Raw genomic sequence first — 22,659 nt, 5'->3', positions numbered from 1 at the left:
TTCTGATATTTTTATGGTGATTTTTAAAAAGTAAATAGTAGAAATGTAAAGTTAGAAATTTTAGTTAGTAATAAGTAATCTAGTGTAATGGTAATAATAAACATAAACAAACAAATACATATATATATAGATACAAGATACACACACACATACACACACACACACACATTCACTCTCACACACACACACACACACACACACCCACACACACACACACACACACACACACACACACACACACACACACACACGTATTTGTGTGTGTTTGTGTCTTGTATCTTTATATATCTCTGTATAGCTTTAAAATGCCTTACATTTAATCAGCACTTTTGGAGCTCTGATGTAGTTTTAAAGCATAAAGCTGCACCACACACTGAGAGACACACACTAAAGCTACAAACCTCTTTATATCAGCACACATTGTGTAAAAGTGTGTATCCCCTTCAGTGTAACGTTATAGTGCACTCTGTGCAAGAGGAGTCCTTCCCAATCTGGCATCCTTCTTATGAAACGCGCTCCGGTGCCCAGTTTATTCTACCGGGACTGCAGTAAGCGGTCAGCACAGTGGGCGGGGCTTACATGACGTCATCGGCACCGTTATCCGGTAAGCGTTTGGTTCATCGCCGCTTCCGCAGAATCACATGAACAGAACCGACAGAAGAGAAGAGAAGTGATCACTCCATCATTCTATCAGTTCTCTCTCAGTGCTGCTGCTGTCCAGTGCTGTATTGTAGAGATGACATGAACAGGTCAGAGCTGGACTGGGATCTAAAGGGACACAAATGGGTGAGGACTTTATTATTACATTCATTTTCTGGGCTGTTCATGTTTTATTAAAGTCACAGTAATGTCAACAACCTTCAAAAAAATAAACACTAAAGAAGGAGGATTTACAGCGGATTAAAATAAAGACCAGATAATTTAATGATTGTTAAATCATGTGCAGATATAACGTGTGACTAACTCATGTAGCTGTTCATTCAGGTATTATTGTGTGTGTGTGTCTGTGTGTGTGTGTGTGTGTGTGTGTCTGTGTGTGTCTATGTCTGTGCCTGTGTGTGTATTTGTGTGTTAAGCTGCAGTGTTAAGCTTCAGTGTGTTAGTGTTAAGCTTCAGTGTGTTAGTGTTAAGCTTCAGTGTGTAAGTGTTGAGCTTCAGTGTGTAAGTGTTGAGCTTCAGTGTTGAGCTTCAGTGTTAAGCTTCAGAGTGTAAGTGTTGAGTTGCAGTGTTGAGCTGCACTGTGTTAGTGTTGAGCTTCAATGTGTAAGTGTTGAGTTGCAGTGTTGAGCTGCACTGTATTAGTGTTAAGCTTCAGTGTGTTAGTGTTAAGCTTCAGTGTGTAAGTGTTAAGCTTCAGTGTGTAAGTGTTGAGCTTCAGTGTGTAAGTGTTGAGCTGCAGTGTTGAGCTGCAGTGTGTGTGAGGGACAGTGGAAGCCTGGACACTGCTGTAAACTGACGTGTCAGCACTGCTATTTTACTCTGGGTTGCCAGATTTTACTATCTAATCACTTCTACATTAATCCGTGTGCTGGATCGTACCTTTTATTCCTTCTTTTATTCATTAAAAAAAAGAAATATTTCACTGTAAAATTCTGGGGTATAATTAAAGTTCCCTTATAGTTTCCTGTGATGAGTCCTGGCAACCCTGCAGTCTGCAGTCTATCTCTACTTGGCCATGCGTGGAATGTGCACATGAGGCTCTTTGTGTGAAATCAACACTGCAAAATGTTAACTCCCCAAACTCTAATTTTACACCTTACAAAGAGATTCATCTGAATTCTTTTCCTACTTTAGTTTAAATCTGTACAAATGTTTTATAAAGTCATGATGTAAGGGAGTGAAATCCGACAAAACTGTCTTTGTCTAATACAAAAAAGGTGTTGCCTTCACAATTAAACTGACCTGCTGCTAGCTGTTCTGTGGTGAGGATCTGTGTCCTGTGGAATCCGTTCTGTGCTCGTGATCCTGTTCCAGAGTCTGATTTTAACAGTAATATACTGCGACACTGCAGCACTGAAGTTCTCCACTGTCTCTGACCTGAGAGTTAATGACTGCTGGATCTGATTCTTTTAATTGCTCAAAACCATCAAGAGAAAAAGCATGAAATGTCTCTGAGATATTTTCTCCTGCATCTGATCTCATTCAGTCTCGTTCTAAAGCACTGCAAAGGAATCTCCGGATAAAATAAAACCTGAAATCTGTCACATTCCTGAGGGAAACTCGGCACAGTCACAGCTTCATTTTCTATAAAAACTACATGCTAATGTTGTCCAAAATCACAGTAACCGTCGTAACAATCAGAGAAAATGAAACAAAAGAAAGAAAAACTAGACATCAGTTCAGAATGCACTCTACGGGGTTCTGTAGTGTTCTTTCATGAGAAAGAGAAGTTTTCTAATATTTATAAAATTATTTTACCTGGAAAACTTTCTGTTTAAGAAAAGAAAAAATCAGCTGTAGCATTTCCTAAGAAGAACCCGCAGAAGGACCATTCTGGGTTCTAGGTTTGACTCCACAGGCGTTTGGATGGTTAACAGATCCATTTCCTCTTAAAGAATCCTTTTAAAAATGAAAATGATTTTTTGAATTTTCATAATGGAACCATAGATTCTATAATATTAGAAAAAATGAAGTTAACTGTTTACACAACAGCAGATGAACTCATTCTCCTGTTGTTTTGATAAACAGGAATAAAAGGATCATAAATCTTTCACTGAAAGTGAGCTTGAAGTCGAGTCATATGCAGTGACTGGATCTGGTGCTGCCTCTCGCTAGCGCTGAAACAGCAACATTATCCAGAAGCTCAGCAAATGCTTTATAGCGTATTGATCCCAGGAGCCAGAGGGATGATCAGGAGAAGTGCAGAAATGTGAGGAGTCCTGAAACACAAGCTGGGTTTTGGTCACACATCATTTTGCTAAACAGTTTGTGTAGATTGAAGTGACGCTCTGTTTAACAATCATTGATTTTCTTCTCATTTGTCGCTCTATCTCTCTGTCGTTCACTGTAGGTAGGTCATCCTTTGTTGGACAATGTTCTGGCCCAAAGACCTTTCTGTTATGGATGGGGTTCTCAGTGATACTCGGTGCTGATTGTGTCTGGAGTGCCCTGGAGAGGAAGTGATTTGGTCTGTATTTCTCCTTTGCATTCCCAGTGCCATGGTTCTTTCAAAAAAACATCTTTTTGATATCATTCATTGTCCGAGCTGTAGGATTTGCAAACACAGCCGGTGGCTAGACGAGATGTTTTCCCTTGCTTCTGCATGGGGCTAGAAGGTCCATAAACAGTGACATTGTCTCTATATCAATGGTTTGAGCTCAAATTACGGACCTCCTCATAAATTAACCTCCAAAGTACTGAGGGATCGCCTCATTCACCAGGCTGCATGAGCTACACGTATTGGAGATAGACATGGCGTCCTTGTCGTTTTATAAATAAGTGACTTGCTCTGAGCTCTGGAGAGAGGTGTACTCGTGCTCCATGGCATGGGTGAAGCTGTTCAGGAAGCCGGGAAACGGTGGCTTTGGTGCTGGTGCAGGAGGGGTCACAGGTCCAGGCTTGGGGAAATCATATCAGCCAGGAAGCATGCTCTCACTGGCGCTCACCAAGGGTCTGCTGAACGAACCAGGCCAGAACAGCTGCTTCCTCAACAGTGCTGTGCAGGTGAGTGCTGGGAGAACATCAGGGCAACATGCTTAGTGTTGTTGACTCACAGAATAAGAACAAGTAGCCATTACTTTCAATCAATACAAATCAGTTCAAGCCGTATTCTTATTCAGCATTTTATATTTCAACCAGTTTGGTCTGTTTGTTTCTGTAGGTTCTCTGGCAGCTGGACATCTTCAGGAGGAGTCTGAGACAGCTCTCAGCTCATTTCTGCCTCGGGGATGCATGCATCTTCTGCGCTTTAAAGGTTACTGATCTGGCCACATAGGGGGATTTGATTCTGTAAACTGATGTAGTATTTTACATTATTTGTTTATAAGTAGTCTGTGAAAATAAAAATCATTGTTAAATTGTTCTTGGTTTTCTTCTCATCTCTGCAGAGCATCTTCAGTCAGTTCCAGCAGAGTCGGGAGCGAGTGTTGCCCTCAGACTCGCTGCGGCACGCGTTGGCCGAGACTTTTAAAGACGAGCAGCGTTTTCAGCTTGGACTCATGGACGACGCTGCTGAATGTTTTGTATGTCACTTTTATATTCACATTACTCAATATCATCATCCTTTTTAATCAGTCTATTTAATGTGACATTAACTGTAATCTCTCTCTCTCTCTCTCTATATATATATATACATACATACATACATACACACACACACACACACACACACACGCACATTATTCCTGATTTTTGTTGCAAATGCTCAGATTTGATCATGAACTCTTTCCACACTGATTCTGTGGTTCTGCTCAAAAGTGGAACAAGGTTTCTCTTTCCGAGCCACTTATATAACGTCTTCCTTTCTTTCTCACTGTGCGAGACAGGAGAACATCCTCGAGAGAATTCATCTGCACTTAGTGTGTGATTCAGGGGAAAGTTGTACCTCCAGGTCCTGTATCACGCACCAGAAGTTCTCCATGACTCTGTATGAACAGGTACAGCATCCTGCCTGTGGTGTGAGTGACTAGATACAGACACGGGAACCTTCCCAGGAACACTTTCAGGAACTGGGGAACACTTTCCTTAACCTTTTTGGCTCCTGATGCAGCATTTGTACTTTAACGCAGACTAGAACTGCAGGGTGTGGAGCTTTTTGTATTAAATGGTTCTGATTAGACAAACTTTAAGTTATCATAATGAGCAACTTCATTTTTATCACTGTGATTAAGTGATAAAGTTCAGAAACGGTTCAGAAGTTGGTTGTAGGGGATAGAGCCACATGTACTGTAGTTTCATGCAAACAACATGAAAGATAATAAACAAACAAACAAACACACAAACTAATGATTAGTAGTAGTGGTTTTAAATGTTAAACAGGTTTTAAAGCAGACTGTAGATGTAACTGAAGGGTCGTGTGGTTTCACATGCAGCTCGTTAGAGAATGTGGTGTTTCTTCAGTGTAAATTGCTGATGAATCTCTAGCTCAGTGCTGACTGTAGTGTTCTCTCACTTTGCAGTTTGTGTGTCGCAGTTGTGGAGCATCGTTGGATCCTCTGCCCTTCACAGAGTTAGTGCACTACGTGTCCACTACGGCCCTCTGGTGAGCTATTGATCTGCTACAGCGTCCTGCTCTCTGAGCTACTTTACACTTTATTTACAGCAGAAAGTCCTCACTACAGTTCCACAGAGACACACTGAATGAAGAACAGCTGATGGTTGATAACAATAACAGTTCTACACTTCTTCTGACAGCAGGTGTTAGCTCAGTCATATGTACATTATTACCATGATTCCCTTTAGGAACATTAAAGGTTCCTTACTAAAAAGAACAGCATGCTAAGAACCTTACCTCTTATATAAAGAACCCTTTTAACCAGATTTAAGTAAACATGTATTTAAGTAAACACCTAGTTTGCTCCAGAATTAAAAGCTGTTCCAAAGCTGTAGTTTGTGAATAAAATGAAAAAAAAAAAAAAAAATCATGTAGAAAGTACTTACAGGTTGTGGAAGAGTATCTTAAATAAAATTATTTACAATAAAATAATACTATTTTTTTCACGTGTGTGTCTGTGTGTCTCTGTGTGTGTATGTCTGTGTGTGTGTCTGTGTGTCTCTCTGTGTGCATGTCTGTTTGTGTGTGTGTCTGTGTGTCTCTCTGTGTGCATGTCTGTGTGTGTGTCTCTCTCTGTGTGCATGTCTGTGTGTGTGTCTGTGTGTCTGTCTGTGTGCATGTCTGTGTGTGTGTCTGTGTGTGTGTGTCTGTGTGTCTGTCTGTGTGCATGTCTGTGTGTGTGTGTGTGTCTGTGTGTCTCTGTGTGCATGTCTGTGTGTGTGTCTGTGTGTCTCTCTGTGCATGTCTATGTGTGTGTGTGTCTCTCTCTGTGTCTGTGTGTGTGTGTTTCTCTGTGTGTGTGTGTGTCTCTGTGTGTCTCTCTGTGTGCATGTCTGTGTGTGTTTGTCTCTGTGTGTGTGTCTGTGTGTGTCTCTGTGTGTATTAGTCAGCAGGTGGAGCGTGTGTTGGAGAGGACAGACAGATTGCGCTCTGATATGTTCAGTGAACTGTTGCAGGCAGCAAACACCATTGGAGATCTGCGCAACTGCCCTGTAGGTCTCATATTCCTCTAAAGTCATTTATTATATCACATTTGTAGCTCATGTGTAAATAAAAAATAAATATAAATAGAAAAGATCACATTGTGATGGCATCTGTGTGCCCCCTGTTCTGTACGCTCACTAAATACAAACCTGTTATTACATTAATCTCCACTGTGTTGAACAAACTCATCAGATTAAAATGATTTATTTATGATGCTTTTTAATAAACTTGTTGATTCTCTATGACATTAAAGTTGTTTCTGGTTTGCTTTTGGTTGTTTTGATTGTTTCTTTTGATCATTTATTGATTTGTTTAGTTGTTTAAAATGATTGATTTTATTGTGTAGCTGTTTTTAAATCTATGAGATGAGGTAGTAGATGAACACAATCATGAAACCCATCTTTTGTAAGAGAAAGAGATCCGTCATTGTGTGCATGAAAAAGAAACACACTTCATCCAGCACGTGTTTAGTTCTTAATACTTAACCTTTACCCTGTGAACTAAAATACATTAAATGCTAAGGAGCTGAGCTCTAGACTCCTAATCCTGAAGTATAATCTGAAGACTAGAGGGTAAATGAACACACTGTCATGTTTAAGACTCTCTCTCACACACACACTCACACACACTCACACACACAGTTTCTATCTGCTGATTCAGGCTTGAGCTTCAGCTCTGTGCCAGTGATGACATAACAGCAGGGCATGTGACAGTCTATATTTACTGGAGCTCTCTGGGGGATGAATACGTGTTTCTGAGGACATTTACGCGCGCGTGTGTGTGTTTATTTACAATATTGGTGTAAAACTGATTGTCAGTGGTTTATTCTATAATTAATAATGCAATAAAGATGCAATAATGAACTCTAACATCACCGCTGCTTCACCTGTCGTAGTGTTAATTGTATTTGTTGTTCCTGCAGGGTGTAAATCTCACCATCTCCTCTGTTCCTCAGAGTAACTGTGGGCAGAACATCAAGATCCGCAGAGTGCTAATGAACTGCCCTGAGATCGTCACCATCGGCTTCGTGTGGGATGCAGAACAGTCTGATCTGACCGAGGACGTGATCCGATCTCTCGGCCCTCATCTCAACCTGTCAGGGGTCAGGACACACACACACACACACACACACACACACACACACAGCTGACAGACACAAACACGCACAATCATTTAGCCTGTATGTCAGCAACAAGTACTGGTTCAGTCTTGAACTCACGTGTGGGTTCTCTCAGGGTTCTGCAGTTTCTACAAAGCTCCAAAATACGTCACTAGATAGACTGACTGTGCTAAATGACTGTGCTGTGCTAAATTAAGTTACAGATAAATCTCAAACTTCTCATCCATTATTCCGATAGTAAACTTTACTCTCACATTCCTCCTCACTGCTCTGGTTAAAGCTGCAGATGGTGATAGAGAGATTAGAGGGTAGTGATTGTCACATGTTAAGGTTATCTGGAAGTGTAACTCAATGTGTTGATCATATTCCTCGCTCATTCCAGCTTTTCTACAGAGTTATTGATGAAAATGCTAAGAATCGAGAGCTTCACCTTGTGGGAATGATCTGCTACGCAAGCCGTCATTACCTCGCCTTCGCCTACCACAGCAAGTCTTCCAAATGGATGTTCTTTGATGACGCCACAGTGAAAGAGGTCTCATTTATTTACTCATGCAATAGAGTCTCCACTGCTCAGGTCTGGATTTATTTACCAAATTGTTTTATTATCAGTCAGCAATGTGGCGGTGAAAGAAACTGTTTATTTGCTGCTTAAAGAATTTGGATAAAAATGTGAATTTTTGTTTACGTCAAATTTGCAAATAATTTTTTTCTAATTGTAAAGTTATTACATATTCAACAATTCCAGTTTGTAGAATAAACACTTGAACCCATTGTTGTGTTTATTGACTCATATTTGTGAGAATTTTGTGTTACATTCTTTAGATTGGCTCAAAATGGAAGGATGTTGCATCAAAGTGCATCCGAGGACATTTCCAGCCACTTCTTCTGTTTTACAGTGACCCTGAGGGCAGCGCTGTGTCCAATGAAGATGCCCCGCGACAGACCACCATGTGGTCCCAGTACAAATCTGCCCTCAATGGGGAAGGGCCAGGTAATCAGGCACTCACCCTTTAACTCAGAATTACATCTTCATGATGACTTCATGAGTTCAGTTTATTTGGTGCTAGTTTTCCATTTTTGTTTATGTTTGTCCTCGTGATTATTTGGTGGTGATATATCTGTGTGGCAGTGGAGTAAAATAAACTAGCTGGAAACCCTATAATGTGGTGGTTGTGTGCTGGTGATGTGGTGGATGTGTGATGGTGAAGTTGTGGACGTGTGATGGTGACGTGGTGGATGTGTGAGGGGGAAGTTGTGATTGTGTAATGGTGAAGTTGTGGATGTGTGATGGTGACGTGGTAGTTGTGTGATGGTAATGTGGTGGTTGTGTGATGATGACCCTCCTGTCTGGTCAGGATGCTTGTGATGAAACTGCATGATTAGATCAGGGTCAGCGGGATAGCCAGAACCTCTGAGCAATGCGATAAGGGGGTAATGGATGGCACTTGCGAATGGCCCACCAGTATGACCAGTTGGACTATACAAGCTTTTCTCTGAACACATTAGCAACGCTTGACCAAGGCAAGGGCGGAGGGGACCATAGCCTCCAGTTCCTGGTTAGAGATCAGTGGTGGCTGGTATCCGTAGGTGGCCTGGAAGTGGGAGAGACCCGTTCCAGATGATGGCAGGAAGTTGTGTGCATATACTACCCACACAAGGGGGACAGCAACAGTGCCCTAGCCCCTGATGAATTTGCGATAAAATGTTTGTGAACCCCAGTGAACACTGGAGCTGCTGCCTGTTGTTCGGGTGTGGCCAGTCCCTCACTGCCTTTATCTGGTTGATGTCCATCTGTATGCTACCAGCCAAGAGAATGAAGCCCAATACGGTGGTGCTGGAGGTGTGGAATTCACATTTTTCAGCTTTCACATACAGATGATAGTGGACAAGGCCTTGAAGCAGGACTCAAACATGGTGTCTGTGTTTTTCCAGGGTCCAAGATAAGTTGAGAATGTCATCAAAGTACACAAAGACAAATTTGTTAAGAAGGTCCCACAGGACATCATTAACCAAGGCCTGAAAAAGCACCAGCGCATTGGTCAAGCCAAACAGCATGACCAGTAGAGTTATTGAAAGCTGTCTTCCACTCATCTCCCTATCAAATACATATAAGATGGTAGGCATTATGGAGGTCCAGTTTAGAGAAGATGGTGACTCATTGGAGGAGTTCAAAGGCAGAGGTGAAGATAGGCAGGGGGTACCGGTTCTACATGTAAATATATATGTAAATGGTGATGACGTTAAGTCCTTGGTAATCGATACAAGGGCAGAGGGACCCAGCATTCTTTACTGTGCCATGGCTTCTCTCGGGGGTCTGGTCAGATGGTATAGGCAGCCATGGGGAGAAGTGGCTCCAGGCAGGAGGTCTATGGCTCAGTGTTAAGGCCGATGAGGATGAAGGGAGGAGGCTCTGGTCTTGCTGAAGACAATTCCCAGGTCGTAGTAGTCACAGAACTGAGATCTGTCAGGGGTTCCTCGGCGACTGGATGCTGAGTCTGGGTTCCGAGTCTATGCAGTGAATGTGGCAGTGGGTTCACCAGTCAAGGATGTGGCCGCAGTTCCAGTCCAGGTGGGGATTGTGTTTCTGAAGCCTGGGGAATCCAAGCATTATGGGCACTCACAGGAGAGCCCTGCCTTTCACTGGACATGAAGCGGCCATTTGACCAACCTCCTCATAGTAGAGCTCATCCTTGACCTCGGCTGCCAAACCGAGTGACTCCCCATTCACTATCAGCCATGGCCATCAGAAAGTCCACTGTATATTCGGCTACGGAGCAACTGCCCTGAGATACTGTACCTCAAAGAGTGACTGTGTGGCGTCCTGTTGGGGAGTGGTGGTGTCAAAAATCGTAAGTTCTCTGCTAAATGCTTCCTAGGATTGACAAAGGATTGACTGGCGTTCCCTCTCGGAGGTTGCCCACTGTCTGGCCTTGCCAGTTTGCATAAGCCAACTTGGAGCGATCTCCCAGAAAAACAGTGGGTTGCAACTCAAATATGACAGCACACTGTATCAGGCTGGCACATCCCGGGACTCAAATGCAGGACCCTGCTAAAGAAATCAGCATTGCTGGTCCAGCATAAGGTATGTTTTGCATGCTGGGACCAGCTTGGGATGGTTGTATGCTGGTCCAGCATTAGGTGCTGGTTGCTGGTGTGCTGGCCAACCAGCCTGGGATGGTGGTGTGCTGGCCGACCAGCCTGGGATGCTGGTGTGCTGGTCAACATATGTTATATCTGCAAGACCACAACAAAACCCATTTGTTACATATCACATTTCTTAGTGCATATTCATAGTTAAATAAAGACCAAGACAATTTTCTAGAGAATTGCAATTCACTTTTTAATAAAGAAAAACATTCTGGATGTTTTATATATATATAAATATTACATATATATATTACATTATATATATATATATATATATATATATATGTGTGTGTGTGTGTGTGTGTGTGTGTGTGTGTGTGTGTGTGTGTGTGTGTGTGTGTGTGTGTGTGTGTGTGTGTGTGTGTGTGTGTGTGTGTGTGTGTGTGTAAAAGTTTGTTTAAAATATTTATTGGACCATTGTTTCCATCACACTGTAATATACACACGTGCACAAATAACGTCACACAATACCTGTAAATGTAAATAACCTTTACAACACACATTTTTGGTCTTCACTTCCGCTCTCTCTTTTAGCAAGGAACAAGTAGTATGTGGTGGCGATGACCATGTTTTTGTAAGAGGTGCTACCCGGAGTCGTTTGCCTTTAGACAACTCCTGCTCTATGTCTTCTTTATTCTCTGAAAAATTACAGAAACAAAATAAGAAACAAAACTATATATCACTCATTTGTTTATACTGTGCAGTGAACGAGTTACGATAAAACAGCTACTGCTTAAGTTACATACCTTTAAGCATCAGTATTTGTACCCTGAAGAAGTCTTGCTTCCATCGTACCCAATAAACCTGAGTTTGGTCAAACATGTCGTAGTTAAAGTCCTTAATTTTGCTAGTTGAAACAACTGCTGTGCAGCCGTCATCCAGGTACCTCACATATGCAAACATTCTGATTCCCAGTGATCAGAAGATTCGTTGTGTAGAAGAGGAAGCTTTTTATTTACCCCAAAACAAAATCCTAATTACGGTGGCAAAAACATGATGATCTGGAACACGTGCACTTATACTAATTTCGATAAACACTGTAAGGTATATAATGTAGTCGAAAACATTGCGAGATTTATTTTTGGAAAGTGCAGGAACTACATTTACCTTCGTGAACATAGTTCAGGTTGCATACGCTGATGCTGGGCAGAGGTGGGAAGTAACGGAGTAAAAATACTTTGTTACTGTACTTAAGTAAATTTTTCTGGTATCAATACTTTACTCCACTATTTATTTCTCGCACAACTTTCTTTTACTCATTACATTTTTACACAAATATCTGTACTTTTTACTTACATTTTCAAAACAGACTCGTTACTTTTATTATTATTTCTTCTCATTGAGCGCTGTTTCCAGCCTGTCATCCTATCATTGTGCGGCTTTTTCACCACGCCACTGGTGTATTATTCACTGGCTATCGGACATAGACTAAGGATAGCGGAGCTAACAATGAGCAGCACGCCTACAGAAGGAATGGCTAATGTTAATTCAGAGGGAGTCACCGATGTTAAAATAACTAACAACAAGGACATTCCTGAACACCCATGGCCATATACTGTGTGAGGGATGTTTGAAATAAAAAAATAAAAATAAAAAATAAAAAAGGATTCCTGGCGAATGCGTTGCGAATTGTGTCAACCCAAAAAACACGAAGTGCTTAATTTAATTAACATTCATTTTGTCATTTGTAAAACATCACAATAATTTTGAGTTGTTTTCAAGGACAGAGCTGGAATCTCCCTACAGTTTGGGATATGGCCTTGGTGATATACGGTATACATTATATTTCCAAAAGTATTGGGTCACCTGACCTTTCCTGCTATATGTGGTTGTTTTCTGATCTCATCCCTACTGAACACCTTTGGGATGAATGTGAACGCTGACTCCACCCTACCTCACCTACATCAGTGCCTGCCTTTCGTAACACTCTTGTGGCTGATGAAAGTTATATATATATATATATACACATATATATACATATATATATATATAATTTTCATAATCAAAATTTTCATGCTGGTAACTGGACGTCATGTTTATATATATATATATATATATATATATATATATATATATATATATATATATATATATATATATATTTCAAATTTTGATTATGAAAATTATATATATATATATATATATATATATATATATAATTTTCATAATCAAAATTTTCATGCTGGTAACTGGACGTCATGTTTATATGTATATATATATATATATATATATATATATATATATATATATATATATATACACATATATTTACTTATAAAAAATGAGTATCTGTACTTCTACTTGAGTAAAGGATGGGTGTACTTTTGCCACCTCTGATGCTGGGTAATATCTGTTCACATTACCGCTTTACTAAAAAAAACAGACAAACAACTTAACTACTTCTTAATTGAGACAAATGGATTATATATATATATATATGTATATCTTTCAAAAACCATAATTCTGTATGATTTATATGCTGCTTCCCTCATGGAGCCTGGGAAGTCAACATTTGTTGGTATTACTATATTTAATTTGTGGAGACATTTTAATCCCTAATGACTCTAATTTTTAAATGTTTTTATTCTTTGTTATTCAAAGCTTTTTGAGCTTTGTTATTTCAGTTCTTTATTCAAAAGAGGTAGCAAAAGAAATAACACACTTATAATTAAATATAGTCCAATATATTGTGTTTTAATCTTATATTAATGTGTTACATAGAAACATACACAAGCAAAAATAAAGGTTGTTCCCATAAAGCTCATTCCAGAAAGATCATACTGGTTAACCAGCAACACCAGCCCCGTTTTGCTTGATAACACCATGACTATGCTGGCCACCCATCTATACCAGCACTATACCAGCACTATACCAGCACTGACCAGCATTATACCAGCATGAACCAGTAAAAACCAGCCTGGATTAGCATGGAATTCATGCTGGTTTATGCTACATTTTTCAGCAGGGGATGCAGATGTAATCAATTAAAAGTTTTTAATGACCTGTATAGATGTAAAAACTTGGAAAAATGTGGGTGGGGGTGGGGGGTGGGGTTGGTAAAGTTAAGGACAGATAAGGCAGGCAGATAATAGGGACAGGAGCAACATAAAAATCCTCACGCATACAGAGAGGGCAATGCAGTGCAAGCTGATAACAGAGTGCTAACAGTTCAGTAATCCGGTGCACAGACAGACAGAGCAATGCAGGACAGAAACAAAAACAAACAGTCAAACCAGGCAGGGCAGAAACAGTAACAAGGCGGGATGACTTCACAGGCACACAAGGCAAACTGAGGAGTCCATCTGGCAAGAAACCATGTGAAGGCAGCGTCCTTATATAGTGCCTGGTCACCAAAAATGGCTGCCGCCCCAGAAGTGAAAATCAAGATGGCCGCAAACCCAGGAGTAGTGTCACCGACACCGAAAGTGCTGACAGAATGTTTTCTATCTTTACTCTGTTTTTGACTTCATACTAATTATTATTTGTTCATTTTTTGATGTGATGCTTTCACCGTTTTATGGCAATTTTTGCAAGTTTTTGAATTTTCTCTTCATCTTTTCTATTCCTGCTTCTTTACTCTCGCTTTCTGATTCACAAGATGAATGTGTTGATGATCAGTGTTTTTAATGTAATTCAGTTTCTTCTCTGTGTGCATGTGTGTGTGTGTGTGTGTGTGTGTGTGTGTGTGTGTGTGTGTGTGTGTGTTGTCACCATCTTAGGGCCAAAGAGACTTGATGGAGGAAGAGAAGCTGCAGCATCACTGCGCATTAATCACAAACACACACTGCAGTCAGCCGGTCGATGTAAGACACAACACCCACTCACACACACACAGACACACACTCACACACACACTCACACACACACACACACACACACACACACAGACACACACACACACACACACACACACACACACACACACATTAAAAAACAGACACCATTAGAGCATGCTGTGTGTTTTTTCTTTTTGTGCTTTTAACCTTACAACACGGAATCTGCTTTGGGAAATAGAACACAGTGTTGAGTGTTCCTGAGTGAGTGATAAGGAAATAAATGTGGAAAGTTTCTGGAATCTTCTCCTTTCCAGTTAAAGTTTATCCTGACAGTCCAAGAGAGACATTAAATGGAACCGAGAGAGCGAGACGAGAGACTGACCGAGTCCATCGCAGAGCTGAGTCACTTCAACACAAAGGTAGACACACACACACACACAACAACAACAACAACACTGAGGTACACTTTTCCACATTTCTTTGTGTGATGTGCTGTTGTGTTGTTATGAGTTCTGTCCTCTACAGAAGGTCAGTCTCAGAGTAAGTTACATGATGATCAGGGTTTAATATTCTGGCCAAAGTCCAACATCACAGAGCTCCATCTGTGTCCTACAGCAGAACTGAGCTCACAGCAGCAACCATTCAGATCCACAGCAGGGACACACTATACACACACTAACACACACACACACACACACACACACACTCACACACACTAACACTCACACACACACACAAACACACACTCACACACACAGACTAACACTCACACACACTAACACTCACTCACACACACACACTCACACACACACACACTAACACACACACACACACACACACTCACACACACACACTGACACACACAGACACACACACACTCACACACACAGACACACACACACACACACACACACACACACTCACACACACACACACACACACAAGAAATAAGTAAATAAATTGTAATCATAGAGGGTAACAGAATCCTAATACCTTTAAAAACATCTCATTTCAGTTTAGTATGTCATAATTCTCATCCTTTAATATTCCAATATCTTGATTACATTTAAGAGATCAGCTGTATGAAGTTACACAGTTAATGAATTAGCAGAAGTAAAGGACTCTTCCATTTGAAATACGTTTCCATGTTTCACTTTAGATGTGACATATATAGCATCATCATCATCTTCTTCTGAGAACAGCACTCGACCCCACTCTGACCAGAGAACACAGAAAATGCCCTGCCCAGACCACTCAGATGGCTCTGCCCCCCACATGAGAATTGTCGGAGGATCGTTTGGAAAGCCAAAGCCGTCATGGCGTCCTGTGCGTGAAGTTCTGAACGTGGACAGAGTTCTGAGTGAACTGGAGCACAGACGACAGCAGCATCAAGTCCATGGAAGTCCACGCTGTAACCGGCATCAGGAGAGGGTACCTTCCCAGCACAGGCCTCGAGGACTCATGACCATCTACGAGGACGAGACGAGGCCGGAGACAGAGAGCCGCAAATCTCATGACTCTCGACGTGACAGAACCTCAGCGGTAAACAGAACAGACCACTGGACCATCCAGAGGACGGAGTCAGGGTATGAGAGCAGTGACAGGCTAAGCAGCGGTTCTGCAAATGCTGAGTCTCCAGGAGTAGAGAACCTGCTGGGGAAGGAGACACGAGGAACCGAGCGACATCAGCTCAGGTAGTGGACAAAAAGTCAAATCAGTTAACCAATCAGCATGAAGCTTTAACTCACCACTCACCCATAGTGGAGGTTTCAGCACTACACACACACTGTACTTCCTGTCTGCCTTCATGAAGAGATTCAATACAGCTGTTCTTACAAAAATATTTTACATGGAAAGACTAAAAGTATTAACTTTATCTTTAGTATAAGCACCAAAGTATTTATCTTAAATGTAAAACTGGTTAATGTTCTTAATATTTTAGGGCTCCAGGTCACACTCACGTGGACAATAAAGCAGAGGTGGTGTGTTCACCAATGATTCACAGTGAGTACACACCACACACACATACACGTGAGCACACACGCACAGGCACACAGACACATACATACACACGTACACACACTCATGCACAAACACACACATACACACGCACACATGTACACATAAATTAATATAAATTAATTTATTTCAATATATATCTTCTAATAAGGTTTATGGATAATATTGAAAGAGCTTTATAACAACTGCTCCTGTACTTTAATAACTGTGAGTCACTACATTTATAATATAATTCATTTATTTTTTATTTATAAACCTGTTCCCTGATGAGGAGCCACTGAGTCCCTGTTCGATGTGATCCTGAAGTCCAGTTTAAGTACTTGTTAGCAAGCATCTTAAAAGTTTAAAAACCACGAGCTGATGTATTTTATGTAAAATAACACAGACCTTACAATATTTCAGACTTTTACACAAAATCTCATACAAAACATCTACTAACGATGGAACCGGAAGTGTTAGTTAACTAAATGCTAATTACTTTCTGAATTGTAGGACTGATTCCTGCATCACTCTATGATGGTGTTTCATCTGCTTGTGTTCACACTGCAGCATTACAGCTGTAATAGCACATGGTTGTTGTTACTCACTCACTCATTTTCTACCGCTTATCCGAACTACCTCGGGTCATGGGGAGCCTGTGCCAATCTCAGGCGTCATCGGGCATCAAGGGCACAACCCATCGCAGGGCACACACACACTCTCATTCACTCACGCAATCACGCACTACGGACAATTTTCCAGAGATGCCAATCAACCTACCATCAACCTGCATGTCTTTGGGCCGGGGGAGGAAACCAGAGAACCCGGAGGAAACCCCCGAGGCACGGGCACCACTAAGCCACTGTGCCCCCGTTGTTGTTACTGATCAGTAAAAAAAGAATAAATGAAACTCTGCACTCTTATTTTCAGCTAAACATCTGCTGAAGTTTCCGGCCCGAAACGCTGAGAATCTGCTGAAAGGAAGTCCAAATGTGAGGTATGAGAGCAGACAGTAAGATTATGAATACATTTTTTCTAATACTCACAGAAACCTTCAATATCTTTGGTTTAAATCAACAAATTTTTATATTTTTACTAAAAGCAACAAGACTAATAAAGGACTAATAAGTCACACACATTATATTGATTAACTCCATCATTTAAGGTCAGCAGTATAAATAATGCACATTAAGTTATGAATGATGATTAATAATAATTCTAAGCCCAAAATGATCTGGTTAATATTTTAGCTGTTACAGCTGTATTCCTCTAAAATCAAAAGCCCTGAAACAAACTAGGATATCGATATATTTATTTATTTGTTAATAATTTATCTGTTTGTTGTGAAAGCTGTCGCTGTTTTTCTGTTTGACCACATTGTCTCACAGGAGGAAGCAGAGATACTCTTCATCAGAGTGTAACAGCTCAGATGAGACGAGTAACACGGCGTCTGAGCAGGAGGACAGCGCCTACCGCTCCAGCACCAGTGAAACTGCCCCCGCCGAGTCCTCCCTCACCCAGCACACGTCACCTTTACACCCTAAACACACCCAGAGGGCAGCAGAGGCTCGGAGAGAACTGCCTTTCCGACCTCGACTGCTTCAGATGTCGGTGTCTGATCTGAAGCATGGATCAGATTCTGAGCGGGGAGACGAGGAGACGAGCGAGACGGAGCAGAGCCGCTGTAAATCTGGAGTCGCTCTCACCACGTATTTCTCTGTGGACAACTGCATGACAGACGCGTACAGACTGAAGTACCATCACCAGAGACCGCTGGTGCTCAGCATGGCTTCACCTCCATCGGATCTCACCAAGATCCGATCTGACATGGGTACAGTACATCTCTCTAAGGAACCCTGGGGAAATGAACTTCATTGTTACTGGACACGAGACAGAAACATCAGCCAAATAAATTAGAAGAAAATTAGAGCTGGAGATTTTGAGTAGATTTTTACACAGTAAACAGTCTGATTCGTGTGAATTTATTTTGGTTTGTTTTTACTTGTATGTACTGTAGTGTTGTTTAAATAACCTGAAGTGTTTAACACTTAACTTATACATATACTTTTTATATTTAATCTTTTTGTTTCTGCTCTTCTTTATTTCAGTAATCACTGTTTTTCTTCTGCAGGTTCAAACAGCAATAAATCCATGGCAAAGTGGCACAAGGTAACTTCGAAAGGACTGGACGAGCACGGCTATCTGTGAAGGAGGGAGAGGGAGCGGGAGGGAGAGAGAGGGATAGAGACAGAGAGAGAGACAGACAGACAGACAGAGAGAGAGCGAGAGAGAGAGAGAGAGAGAGAGAGAGAGAGAGAGAGAGAGAGAGAGACAGAGAGAGAGACAGAGAGAGAGAGATCGAGACAGATCGAGAGAGAGAGAGAGACAGACAGAGAGAGGGAGAGAGAGAGAGAGAGAGAGAGACAGAGACAGAGAGAGAGACAGAGAGAGAGATCGAGACAGATCGAGAGAGAGAGAGAGACAGACAGAGAGAGGGAGAGAGAGAGAGAGAGAGAGAGAGAGAGAGAGAGAGAGAGACAGACAGACAGAGGGAGAGAGAGAGAGAGAGACATACAGACAGAGAGAGAGAGAGAGAGAGAGAGAGAGAGAGAGAGAGAGCTGTCCTCATCACCTCATCAGTACCAGTGTGTACACAGAAAGCCATGTGTTGAGTCTGAACACGCTGCAGCACTGTGACTGGGTTTCAGCACGTTTCTGTTTATTTATTTCTTTTTAAAGGGTCTTTGTTAAATATGCAGTTTTGAGCTGAAGGCCAAAGAGTCCTAGAAGAGAGCAGATCATCACAGAGTGGGAAACTTTTTCCTGCTTTAATGATAACTTTTGAACTCCATACTTTGCTCCGGAGCAGAAATGTAAAAGTCCACGCTGGTGTGTTGGTGCCTTCTGACTGAGTCGTCATACACAACAGCAGCATGATGACTCCTGTGAACTGACTGATCTACAACTATGTCCTTATATATATTTTTCCAACATGCCTATGCATTCATTTTTATTCTTGTTTAATAAACCAGTTAAAACACATGGATGCGTTATGGGTCTTTTTTCCCTTCATTAAAAATCAGATTTATTACAGAATACACACCTGTACACAAGTCTACACACCTGTACACAAGTCTACACACCTGTACACACCAATTGAAGTTTGTACCACACAACATTGATTTGTCCATTAAAATAAATTGTCAGAGAAAACAGTAAAATCAACATGAGACCCGAAAGACGTCTGAATAGTGACTTTATTTCAATAAATATGAAATGAATAATGAGCAGATGGACCAGTGTGTGTGAGTGATTGTATATGTGTTTGTGAGTATATATGAGAATGTGTGTGATGGTGTGTATGTGTGTATGAGAATGTAGGTGTGTGTGAATGTGTGTGTGAGTGTGTATGAAAATGTATGTGTGTGAATGCGTGTGTGAGTGTGTATGAGAATGTATGTGTGTGTGAATGCGTGTGTGAGTGTGTATGAGAATGTATGTGTGTGTGTGTGTGAGTGTGTATGAGAATGTATGTGTGAGTGTGTATGAGAATGTACTGTATGTGTGTATGAGAATGTATGTGTGTGTGAGTGTGTATGAGGATGTATGTGTGTGAATGTGTGTGAGTGTGTATGAGAAAGTATGTGTGTGTGAATGTGTGTGAGTGTGTATGAGAATGTGTGTGTGTGTGAATGTGTGTGTGAGTGTGTATGAGAATGTATGTGTGTGTGAATGTGTGTGAGCGTGTATGAGAATGTCCTGTTGCAGGTGATGATGGAATTAAGCTGTGCAGGTTCCTGAGAGAACGTGGGTTCTGACATGATGCATTTATGTCTTCTTGAAAATCCTCTTGGCCTCCACACCTTCATAGCTGTAGCTCTACACAAACACACACATTATGATTTTATTGTAATAACAATAAACAGTGAGAATCATGATTCATCTACACAAAACCCTGAAGATGGAGACTCCTTTCATACATGTTACAGAAAGACATTTCTCTTTACAGAAACCTTTGAGTGGAGCTCCAGAGTCAGAGCGGCAGCAGTCACAGTCTCATTAGCAGTAACAGTAGTGAACCCTGTGTTGTGTGCTGAGGTGGCGGTCCATTCTCACCTGTACCAGTTCATCACCCACAATGTTCCTGACAGTGGTCAGTGTTTTGCCGTTGTCTTTACGGACAAAAATTCCCTTCAAAACATCACCTTCCATCACCCAGGAACCCTGTGTGGTCAGAGGTGAGTAGTGAATGATCAGTGTTTTAATTACAGCAGGGTTAAATCTCATGTCTGTGAAGATTCTCAGGCAGGTGAAATGATCTGCTAGTCAAATGGACTTTACTTTAAATTTCAAAACATTTCACTACTCAGATGAGGTTAAAGGCATGTTGAAATTATATTACTTGTTTCAGCAAACACACCTTCCCCATCACACCTGCCCTAATCACACCTGCCCTCATCACACCTGTACCATCACACCTGCCCCAGCACACCTGCCCTGATTACACCTACCCTCATTACACCTGCCCCATCACACCTGCCCTCATCACACCTGCCCCATTACACCTGCCCTCCTCACACCTGCCCCATCACCCCTGCCCTAATCACACCTGCTCTCATCACACATGCCCCATCACACCTGCCCTCATTACACCTGCCCCATTACACCTGCCCTCCTCACACCTGCCCTCATCACACCTGCCCCATCACACCTGCCCTCATTACACCTGCCCCATTACACCTTCCCCATCACACCTGCCCTAATCACACCTGCCCTCATCACACCTGTACCATCACACCTGCCCCAGCACACCTGCCCTGATTACACCTACCCTCATTACACCTGCCCCATTACACCTGCCCCATTACACCTGCCCTCCTCACACCTGCCCCATCACCCCTGCCCTAATCACACCTGCTCTCATCACACCTGCCCTCCTCACACCTGCCCTCATCACACCTGCCCCATCACACCTGCCCTCATTACACCTGCCCCATTACACGTGCCCCATCACACCTGCCCTCATCACACCTGCCCTCATTACACCTGCCCTCATTACACCTGTACCATCACACCTGCCCTCATTACACCTTCCCCATCACACCTGCACCATTATATCTGACCCTATATAATATTAAAGCTAAAGTTTTAAATGTTTAGAGTGTAGAGAGACGTACAGAGAGCTCGGTTCCGTCTGCGAGTGAGTATGTGAATGTGACCCCCAGTGTGAAGTCCAGCTCCAGTGTGCGGAAGGTGCTGATCTCCATCACATGGAACTTATCTCCATTCTGTTCCAGTGTGATCTTCAGGTTATCATGAGCTGCGAGTTTCCTCTTCACCAGACTAATGCCTAAATACACACACACACACACACACACACACACACACACCACTTTTATACCACGGTCTTAATAAATAATGTTATTTTTATACAGATTGTTTATATATATATATATATATATATATATAAAATCATACTGTGTGTATGTGTGTATCACAGAGAAATTGTTAATTTGGTTCTACTCAGAACCCTGAGCAGCAGAACCTCTCTGTATAGAACATTTAATAGAAAAAATAAGCTCAGAAAATTGTTAAAGGATGAACTAACTTTAGGATCTAAAAAGTAATTTCTTTATCTGAATAATCTTTCATTAATCCTCAGTAAGCACAGTAAGTGATGATCTGGAGACTCCAGAGTGGATTCCTGTCTGATATTCCTGGGATTAACAAATCCTTCTTTACTCACCTGCAGGATGCTGTGTAGAAAAGTCATCGTATAACAACTATACAATCCACAGATCACTTTTTATTAAACTGCTTATTTACACCATTACACAAGTTACACCTTTACTCTAGAGACACCATTACACAAGTTACGTTATATAATGTATAATTAATAATACAACTCATTAACTAATCCCTGAAGTTCAGATATGCAGAGTGAATAAAGTGTGTGTGTGTGTGTGTGTGTGAGTGTGTGCGTGAGTGTGGGTGTGTGTGTGTGAGTGTGTGTGTGAGTGTGTGTGTGTGTGTGTGTGAGTGTGTGAGTGTGTGTGTGTGTGTGTGTGTGTATGTGTGCTCACCCATTTGCTCCATGAACTTGTCATAGTTCTCATTGCGGTCCACTTTCCATGTTCCATTAAATGCCATGATAACAGAATGTCTTCAAATAAAGTGTGTGTGTCAGTGTGTATGAGTATATGTGTGTGAGAGTGTGTGCAAACTCCTCCTTATATACACACACAGATGTACACACACCCTTTTTATGGCTTTATCTTCATGCTGATGTGGCTGAGTAAAGCTGAATCTCTGCATGCAGTATTCAGAAGTCACATGTGATGAACTCTTCTCTCAGGAACTGTGGGACTAAAACAGACAAGTGCACACTTGTGTTATAGAAATGTCTCAGAGCTGTGTGTTTA

General features: G+C 41.5%; 2 protein-coding genes across 2 annotated transcripts; one reads left to right on the top strand and one right to left on the bottom strand.

Moving 5' to 3' along the window:
- The first annotated feature begins 616 nt into the window (after positions 1–616).
- On the top strand, positions 617–18,573 carry usp53b (ubiquitin specific peptidase 53b). Its single transcript, XM_060864035.1, has 17 exons — positions 617–786; positions 3,011–3,663; positions 3,821–3,913; positions 4,047–4,181; positions 4,485–4,595; positions 5,118–5,200; positions 6,099–6,204; positions 7,152–7,298; positions 7,699–7,848; positions 8,139–8,307; positions 14,183–14,266; positions 14,554–14,658; positions 15,399–15,933; positions 16,182–16,243; positions 17,168–17,234; positions 17,626–18,068; positions 18,369–18,573. Exons 2-17 carry the CDS (start codon positions 3,481–3,483, stop codon positions 18,443–18,445), a joined length of 2,550 nt encoding a protein of 849 aa, XP_060720018.1. The 5' UTR covers positions 617–786; positions 3,011–3,480; the 3' UTR covers positions 18,446–18,573.
- Positions 18,574–19,476: 903 nt separating this feature from the next.
- On the bottom strand, positions 19,477–22,480 carry fabp2 (fatty acid binding protein 2, intestinal). Its single transcript, XM_060864034.1, has 4 exons — positions 22,321–22,480; positions 21,415–21,587; positions 20,354–20,461; positions 19,477–20,116 (listed from the first exon to the last, which is right to left on the bottom strand). The coding sequence occupies exons 1-4, from the start codon at positions 22,385–22,387 to the stop codon at positions 20,066–20,068; spliced, it is 399 nt and encodes a 132-aa protein (XP_060720017.1). The 5' UTR covers positions 22,388–22,480; the 3' UTR covers positions 19,477–20,065.
- Between the last annotated feature and the right edge of the window lie 179 nt (positions 22,481–22,659).

This window comes from Tachysurus vachellii, chromosome 2 (assembly GCF_030014155.1).
Source record: "Tachysurus vachellii isolate PV-2020 chromosome 2, HZAU_Pvac_v1, whole genome shotgun sequence".
NCBI classification, from domain to species: domain Eukaryota; kingdom Metazoa; phylum Chordata; class Actinopteri; order Siluriformes; family Bagridae; genus Tachysurus; species Tachysurus vachellii.
Note: the sequence above shows the minus strand (reverse complement) of the source record. Positions and strands in the feature narration are given on the sequence as shown.

Coding starts and splice junctions, on each gene's coding strand:
- usp53b (XM_060864035.1), top strand. CDS start 3,481: ATGGCATGGGTGAAGCTGTTCAGGAAGCCGGGAAACGGTGGCTTTGGT. Junction 4,596..5,117: donor CCATGACTCTGTATGAACAG/GTACAGCATCCT, acceptor CTCACTTTGCAG/TTTGTGTGTCGCAGTTGTGG. Junction 7,299..7,698: donor CTCATCTCAACCTGTCAGGG/GTCAGGACACAC, acceptor CGCTCATTCCAG/CTTTTCTACAGAGTTATTGA.
- fabp2 (XM_060864034.1), bottom strand. CDS start 22,387: ATGGCATTTAATGGAACATGGAAAGTGGACCGCAATGAGAACTATGAC. Junction 21,588..22,320: donor CAAGTTCATGGAGCAAATGG/GTGAGCACACAT, acceptor GTGTGTATTTAG/GCATTAGTCTGGTGAAGAGG. Junction 20,117..20,353: donor TGGGTGATGAACTGGTACAG/GTGAGAATGGAC, acceptor GTGTTTGTGTAG/AGCTACAGCTATGAAGGTGT.